Source organism: Eubalaena glacialis, chromosome 17 (genome assembly GCF_028564815.1).
Source record: "Eubalaena glacialis isolate mEubGla1 chromosome 17, mEubGla1.1.hap2.+ XY, whole genome shotgun sequence".
NCBI classification, from domain to species: domain Eukaryota; kingdom Metazoa; phylum Chordata; class Mammalia; order Artiodactyla; family Balaenidae; genus Eubalaena; species Eubalaena glacialis.
In genome coordinates this window covers 73,304,992-73,314,151 of record NC_083732.1, presented here as the reverse complement: position 1 = coordinate 73,314,151, position 9,160 = coordinate 73,304,992, and the positions used below count along the sequence as shown (strand labels likewise).

At 45.6% G+C, this 9,160-nt stretch overlaps 1 protein-coding gene across 1 annotated transcript; it reads left to right on the top strand.

The window, feature by feature from the left end:
• Nucleotides 1-600: 600 nt before the first annotated feature.
• KLHL38 (kelch like family member 38) lies at nt 601-8,584 on the top strand. Its single transcript, XM_061172011.1, has 3 exons — nt 601-1,953; nt 6,781-6,886; nt 8,229-8,584. The coding sequence occupies exons 1-3, from the start codon at nt 601-603 to the stop codon at nt 8,516-8,518; spliced, it is 1,749 nt and encodes a 582-aa protein (XP_061027994.1). The 3' UTR covers nt 8,519-8,584.
• Nucleotides 8,585-9,160: the final 576 nt, after the last annotated feature.

Sequence of the window (9,160 nt, the reverse complement as noted above, 5' to 3'; positions counted from 1 at the left end):
TCATTTTAAAAACAAAACCCACAAGACTCTGTGAAGTCATGCTTTAAAAAAGAAAAAAAAAAATCTCAAAGGTCCACTTTCATCCCTCATTTCTGTATTGTTACAGAGGCCACACCCCCAGAATGACGTGGGGAATGACTAACACCCAGAAAGATGTTTAGATGAGTTTACTAAATAACAGACATGCTGAGAATCTGGAGAAAGGTTCACAGACTTCTGCTGGTCAAATGCACAGACTGTCATCTTGCTTCAGGTTAACATTTCAGATCATGTGACCATTTGCCACCTTCAACTTGCCCAACTTATCCAACCACCTTCTCTTTTTTTTGGTTTTTCTCTTGTTTTGTTTTGTTTTTCTCAGATTGTCCGCAGATGCTATTTGCCTGTTACCTTTGAGAGTAATCATAACCAAAAAGAGAGGTGTCACCTGTGAGGCCCACGCCACAGGTGGTCTCCCTTTCTGATCTTCCCTGAGCCATATTCTTGGCAATACCCACAGGCGTCTTGGTGAATGCACATAGGTGCTCTAAGTCTTGGAGCCACCGCAGCTAAACCCTCCAGCACGTGCTCCCTCTTGGGACTTCTCCCCATCTTTGTAGGATGGACGAGGAATCGCCAGATGGGCTGCTCTTCAAAGACCATGACTTCTCCTCTGACTTGTTGAGGCAGCTCAATGGCTTGAGGCAAAGCAGGATCCTGACTGATGTGAGCATCTGCGCTGGGGCCTGGGAGGTCCCCTGCCACCGCAACGTGCTGGCCTCCAGCAGCCCCTACTTCAGGGCCATGTTCTGCAGCAACTTCCGGGAGAGCAGCGAGCCCAAAGTCCAGCTGAAAGGCCTCGACTCTGCAACTCTGGAGCGGATCATCCTGTATGTGTACACGGGCGAGGCACACATCACAGCGGAAACCGTCCTGCCCTTGATGGAGGCCGCCTCCATGCTGCAGTACCCCAGGCTGCTTGAGGCCTGCTCCTCCTTCCTGCAGAGCCAGCTGGCCCCCAGCAACTGCCTGAGCGTGATCAGACTCTCTGAAATCTTCAGCTGTGAGGCCCTCAGGAAGAAAGCCAGGGAGGTGGCCCTGACGTACTTCCCAGAGGTGGCTGCATCAGCTGATCTGAAGGAGCTCCATGCCTTGGAACTGAGAGACTACCTGGGAGATGACGGGCTCTGTGCGGAGGAGGAGAAGGTGTTCGAGGCCCTCATGGTTTGGATCAAGCATGACCTCCAGACCCGGAAGCAATACATGCAGGAACTGTTCAAGCAGGTCAGGCTGCAGTACGTCCACCCAGCCTTCTTCTACCACTTCATCGCCAACGACGCCCTCCTTCAGTCCTCGCCCCCCTGCCAGACCATCTTGGAGACAGCCAAGAGGCAGATGTTTTCTTTGTACAGCATGACCAGTGCCCCGGACCTCCAGCCTCTGTGGCATGTTCCCCCAAGAAACTCTTACCAAGACTTCCTCATCCTCTTGGGTGGAAGGAAGGACAACCAGCAGACCACCAGGGACGTCCTGCTGTACGACGGACAGACCGGCCAATGGCAGAGCCTTGCCAAACTCCCGGCCCGGCTGTATAAGGCCTCGGCCGTCACCTTGCACCGCAGCATCTACCTGCTGGGAGGCATGGCGGTGGGCGCGGGGAACAGTGTGCCCAGTCCCAAGGTCTACATCTTCTCCCTGAAGTTCAATCAGTGGAGGCTGGGGCAGCCCATGCTGGCAGCCCGCTACTCCCACAGAAGCACCACCCACAAGAACTTCATCTTCTCCATCGGGGGGATTGGAGAAGGACACGAGGTCATGGGCTCCATGGAGAGATATGACAGCATCTGCAACGTCTGGGAGAGGATGGCCAGCATGCCACTGGGGGTCCTCCACCCTGCAGTCGCTGTGAAAGACCAAAGACTCTACCTTTTTGGGGGAGAGGACATCATGCAGAACCCTGTGCGCCTTATCCAGGTAAATGGTCCCTCCCACCATGGCTACACATACACACACACGCACACACACACATATATACATACACAAATACATGCATATACACATACACACATATACACATACATATACACATACGTACATGTACACTGCATACACAAGCACATACATATATATACATACACGCATACACATACACACACATACATATAATACATACATAGATGCTTGTCAGTTGCAGGGGAAGGAAAAAGGAGAGAGGGAGAGAAGGAAGGAAGGAAGGAAGTTAGTTTAATTTCAGCCAGATTTTATCCATTTATGAATTCTTTTTGTGTAAGATTAATACATACAGAGGTACATCAAATACATTTAAAGGTTCTACCTAGAACACATCGAATGCCAGATAGTGAAGTCCTATAGGAGTATTGCAGATGCTTCTAACCAAAATCAGTAAGGCTTTAAAAGAAGACTCCCAAGCACTGGTCCATAGTCTGTTACCAAATCCCCTGGAACCTGACCTCAGATCTGCTGAATCAAAATCTCTATGTATGGGGTCTTGACATTTACTGTTTACAAACGTTTACAGGGGATTCTAAGGCACAGTCAGGTTGTGAAACCCCTGCCTTAAATGATAGGTGGATGCTAATTTCACTAACAAGCTCTCTGAGAAGTGTGATTAATAAAGATCAAAATGTCAGAATGTTGGGTGTTTTCCACCTTGACACAAGTTCTAATCTCTGCAGTTCACCTAGATATGAAAAACTTCAAGCCTCTACGTGATATATAAAGATAATCAAGGAGGCCCCTGAGATCTGCTCTGTTCATTTAGAGGAGTTATATTGGGTGCTAACCACAGAGAAGGCCCTGGGGACATGGACATGGGCAGTAAATCCCACTTACCCTCCAGGAGCTTACGAGACAACTGCAATTCAGATGCTGAATAGAGGGGTGCTCTAAGAGCATAAGGGGTGCCCTAAACCAGTCTCGAGGGAATCGGGGAGGGTGTGAGCGTTCAGGGAACTTTGGAGGGAACTCTGTGAGGTTGGTTTAAGCTGACTTGAGCAGAGAGGCAGAGGAAGAGAGAAGGCAGGTGAGGATGAAGAGTGAAAGAGGAGGAGGACGCACAGGGCGGACAGAGGTGGGCGGGCAGCTTCCCTGAGCAGGTGGGCCTGCGTCTGGAGCAGGAGTCACGCTCATCTGCTGAGGGAGGGGTGGCGTTCCCGGGTAAGGGAACAGCTGGCACGAAGACCCTGAAGCAGAAAGGGGCGCGGCCCTTCACCTGGAGGAGCCGAAAGCATGACCAGGTCGCAGCAAGTCTGTGCACCAAGGCGGAGCTGGGGATGGTCAGTCCCCCCATAATCTCTCTCAGCCCCCTTCCCAAGCCACGCAAGCAACCCCCTCCACCAGACTGCTGCCCCGAGACCCTCCTACAGAAATTCCAGAACATTCCTGGGGGGATGAGTGTGGAGATGAGGCTGATCTGGCAGGGCTTTCCAGGCCTTGTCAAGGAATTGGGGTTCAAGCCTAAGAGTAGCAGGGTAGGTGAAGTAGTCAAATTTGCATTTTTAGAATTTCCTTCTGGACGCTTTGTGGAGAAGGCACTGGAAGAGGCCTGAGTGGACAAAGGAAGGAGAGTTGGGAGATTCTTCTAGAAGTCCAGGCAAGGGATGATGGCGGCTCAGACTAAGTTGGTGCCAGTGGAAACAGAGAAAAGTGATAATTTCAATGCAATCCTTTTCTTGTTTTTCTCTTTCCTTCACTTCTCCAGCCCATATTGTCGACTCTTCCCTGACCATCTAGACAGATTCTAAGTCTGTTCCAAATCCCACTCATTTACTTGAGCCAAGGGAGACATGTTCTGTTCCCCTCCAAGCTCTGGCCACACAACACAGGTATAAAGAGCTTCTGTGTAAAGCTAGAGCCCCTCCTACATTTTTTTAAAACTATTTTTCAAAATAAAGTCAACAACTATGTTGATGATTTCACATTACAAAATTGTTACCAATTCCTAAGAATAAATACAAAGCTCAAAAAAGCTTTTAAGCTACCTCATCAAGAAATGCTTAGGACAATTAAACAAGAAGCTTAAATAGCCAAAAACCAAAAACCAAAACACTAACATGTGAGTGATCCTTTTACACTGCAGTAATGAGAAGGGGAAAATGGGGAAAGTATTAATTTGGAAGCTCTTCTTATCTACTTAGCATTAGCTTTGTAATGGAATAAATCAGAACTCTAATGGAAATTGTACTCATTCAGATATCGTTTAAGATGAATGCTTGGGGTTACTTGATGGGGTAGGTCGGATTTTCAAGTATAGGTTCAAAGATTTCTTCATCGGATGGTTTATCTGCATGCAAGCATTCTTTTTAAGGACTAGACTGCCATGGCGTTACTGTGCAAATTGTGTGTGTACTGTACCTTTCTACCTGGCCTTCTTTCTACCCCTATTGCTGGATGGCGTTAAGCAAATCCTTTACCATAACAAAGTATCACTTCCTCCATGGGTCAAAGACCATCCTTTGTTGTCCTTGCCTCATCCTCTCTGGCAGTATGGTGAGGATTGTGAACAAATGTTTAATCTATTTTTGAAACCATCCCCAAAGCTCATAGAGAACAGAAAGCCAGGAGCCAATTACTCAAGTAAAATGCAAACAGTGTTTGCTTTTCCTCCAAGGATCTCATGTTTCCAAAGAGTGTTCCCTACATATTTGCAGATGAAACCATGAGGCTTGACAGCCATTGTGGTTGCCCCTGTCTCTAGCTGTGGCCTCCTCTATGCTTCACCAACTTTAAGGACTGACAGAGACTTCAAGAGGGCTTCAGTCTTGAAAGCCTCCATCAAGAAAGCCACACCGAAGAAAAAGGAACCGTCCTACACTGTTGGTGGGAATGTAAACTGGTACAGCCACTATGGAGAACAGTATGGAGGTTCCTTAAAAAACTTAAAATAGAGTTACCAAATGATCCAGCAATCCCACTCCTGGGCATATATCTGGAGAAAACCATAATTCAGAAAGATACATGACCCCAGTGCTTATTGCAGCACTACTTAACACTAGCCAAGACATGGAAGCAACCTAAATGTCCATCAATAGATGAATGAATAAAGAAGATGTGGTATATATATACAATGGAATATTATTCAGCCATAAAAAAGAATAAACTAATGTCATTCACACAACATGGATGGACATAGAGATTATCATACTAAGTGAGGTAAGCCAGACAGAGAAAGACAAATATCATATGACATTGCTTATCTGTGGAATCTAAAAAAAAAACCAAAAAAAAAGATACAAATGAACTGACTTACAAAACAAAAACAGACCCACAGATATAGAAAACAAACTTATAGTTATCAAAGGGGAAAGCTGGGGTGGCAGGGGGATAAATTAGGAGATTGGGATTAACATATACACACATATATAGAATAGGTAACTAACCAGGACCTACTGTATAGCACAGGGAACTATACTCAATATTTTGTAATAATCTATAAGGGAAAAGAATCTGAATTCAGTTATATATATATATATATAACTGTATCACTGTGCTGTTCACCTGAAACTAACACAACATTGTAAATCAACTATACTTCGATTTTAAAAATCTATAAAAGGGACTTTCCTGGCGGTCCAGTGGTTAAGACTCCGCGCTTCCACTGCAGGGGACACGGTTTTGATCCTTGGTCAGGGAATTAAGATCCCACATGCTGCGGGGCACAGCCAAAAATACAAACCATCACCAAATATCTTTAAACACTACTAATACTGAAATAAAAGCAAATTAAAATAGTAAATGCTTTTTTTTAATCTATTAAAAAAAAAAGAAAGAAAAGCCACATCTCCATGGCCCCAAGCAGAGCCATGAGTGTGGTGGATAAAGGCATGGATTCTGGGTTCAATCAGACCAGCTCTTCTACTACTCTAGCTGTGTGACCTTGAGCATGTCATTTCACCTCTCTCAGCCTCAATGGTCTAATCTGGAAAACAGAGGGAAGTAACGGTATCTACATCATAGGATGGTTGTGAAGATCAAATTTGGTAAAATGATAAAATATAAGGCCTTTAATATGGTGGCAAAAATATTTTGTACAGAAAGAATTTCCAGTCAAGAATATTGGAATATTTTGTTCCTTCGTTTCTTATATGAAGTCCATCCTATATCTCTTGTGCTAAATTCTGCCAGTAATGAACTAATTGGCATTTGACATTTAAACTTTAAACTGAGGGATCTAACAGGAGCACGTGTTCTGGGAATCATGATTTGCTACTCTATTTCAGACCAAGGCCAAGGAATCCTGCCTCCACCTCTTTGCTCTTTCTTCCTTTTCTCATGCTTACTTTTTTCTAGGATTCTAATGACTTTAAGGCATGACCTGCTGTTCAAAAGCCTTCCTCCTTTAACCCCAAATTTATTCTTGGCCCTAAGAGCCTCTCGGATACACTGGAACATTTAGAAATTTAAACATAAGCCAGAAATAAAAATGATTGAAAAATCACTGGTTTTACGCATGTCCAAGTTGCTCCATTTCTCATTGAAAGGAAAGAAATGTCCCAAGCAAGGTAAGCAAACACATACTACAAACACTTAACTCTCGGTCCATTCCATAGACACACAGCCACTGAGCTCACAGGGCCACATAAAGACCAATTTCTGGGAACATTCTTCTTTCTGTTATTTAATTACATTTTGTTTACTGATAGTAAGATAACTACATTTTAAGAACTGGGAAAAAAAGTGAAAAGAGAAATCACCGCTCTTTCACCCTCTTAATTACTATTTCTATCTTTTAAAAACGTTATCACTTTAAAATGCAGTGCCATGATTATATTTCTCTGTCAGGTTTATCACATTTCCAGAAACACGTGGTTCAAAATGGAGACGAGAATGATCAAGAATGTATGTGCCCCTGCCGTGGTACTTGGGGAGCGGATTGTCATCGTGGGAGGTGAGTTTTAACAGAAGATCGAGAGGCTGGACACGAACTTGGCAACTCCCATGGGAAAACGGTCACTGATGTTTTTCTACGAGACAGTCTTTTTTTATAAATTTATTTATTTATTTATTTATTTATTTTTGGCTGCATTGGGTCTTCGTTGCTGCGTGTGGGTTTTCTCTAGTTGTGGCGAGCGGGGGCTGCTCTTCGTTGCGGTGCACGGGCTTCTCATTGCGGTGGCTTCTCTTGTTGCGGAGCACGGGCTCTAGGCACACGGGCTTCAGTAGTTGTGGCTCGCGGGCTCTGGAGCGCAGGCTCAATAGTTGTGGCGCACGGGCTTAGCTGCTCCGTGGCATGTGGGATCTTCTTGGACCAGGGATCGAACCCATGTCCCCTGCATTGGCAGGTGGATTCTTAACCACTGCACCACCAGGGATGTCCCAAGACAGTCTTTTTAAAAGCACATAACTGAACCACTTTGCTCTACACCTGAAACTAACACAACATTGTAAATCAACAATTCCCCAATATAAAATAAAAAATAAATTTAAAAAAATAAAATAAAAGTACACCCATCCAACTAGGGGAGTGTGGACGACTTGACAAAGCTCTTTTCTCATCCAGAAGTTTCTCCCTGTCAAACAAGGAATGAAATAATGAACCCATTTCACAGAGTTGTGATCATAAAATGTGCTCATCTATCTAAACCACTTAGCACTATCCCTGACCCGGGGCAAATACTCAAAAAAACATTTACTGTTGTAAATAAGATTAGCTGCTAAGGGATCATTTCTCTGTAATTGTAGTATAATACTATGGTTAAGAGGGCTGGTTTGGGGGTCAGATAGACCTGGGTTCAAATCCTGACTCTGTCACCAACTGGCTGTACACTCTTAGGCAAGTTGTTCATCTCTTTGTGCCTCTGTGTGCTGATCTGTAAAATGGGGATCAGAAGAGTACCCACCAGATAGGGCTGTCGTGGGGACCCACTTCCGAGTTCCCAAAGGCTCCGTCCTGGAATTGTTAAAGCTCTTGGATGAGCATATGAGAAAGATGAAAAAGCTAACGAGGCTGAGAAGGCCACTGGAATCTCTGCTCTCAATCTAAGAACGAACGACATAAGTGTTGCCCTCACTTCGAGTTAAGATGCAGAGACTGAAGTCAGACGGATCTGGGTCCAAATCCCAGCTCTGCCACGCACAAGACCTTGGGCAGGTTACGGAAACATTCCACACTTTAGCTCAGAGGCCAGCCTCAGGGTTAGGCGATGACAGAGATCAGACAGGTCCCCGGACCGCTGACCTCCAGTCCCAAATAAGCATCGCTGACCTTGTATATGCCATTTGGTTTTCAGGTTACACAAGGAGGATCCTTTCTTATGACCCTCAGTCCAACAAATTTGTCAAATGCGCAGACATGAAAGACCGGAGGATGCACCACGGGGCCACGGTGATGGGGAACAAGCTCTACGTGACAGGTGGGCGGCATCTGACCACGGACTGTAGCATCGAGGACTCGGCCTCCTTCGACTGCTACGACCCTGAGACCGACACCTGGACGTCCCAGGGGCAGCTGCCTCATAAGCTCTTTGACCATGCCTGCCTCACTCTCCGGTGCATCCCTCACCCCTCCACCATCCCCTGAGGCCCACGAGAAACTGAGACGTCATCTGTCCTAGTCAAGATGCTCTTGTTGCAAGAGACAGAACCCAACTCCAAAAAGCTTAACCCTGGAAGGGTGCAGGGAGAGCTCACAGAACTAAAAGTTCCAGAGCCTGGAGGCCTGGGACCAAGCATACTGTTGACAGAACACTGTCTCTCTGTCTCTGTCTCTATCTCTGTCTCTGCCTCTCTATCTTTTCTCTCTCCCTTTCCCTCTCTCCCTCCCTCCTTCTCTACCTCATCTCTGTTAGGCTCTACTCTACAAATAAGCTTCTTTATCCACACAGTGTGAGAACAATGGCAACTGATAAATCCAGACCCACACTCTCTAGCTTGGCATCTTCGGGAAAGAACTTTACCATTATCCATATAATAACTGCCTCCCAAAACGATGCTGATTGGCCCTTTTTGAACTCCATGCCTCCCTCTTGAGCCAATCACTGTTTCCAGATTGTGCTACTAGAGTTGGCTTGTCCTCGGTCATGTCTCTACGGGCAGAGGTGGGGTTAACGGTTGTCATTGACAACCTATCTGAACTGCGCATAATGGGATAGAAATGGTTCCCCAAAGCAAGAAATAAATGCTGAGCTGATTAAAAACCACACCTTCCCAGAACATCACAGAA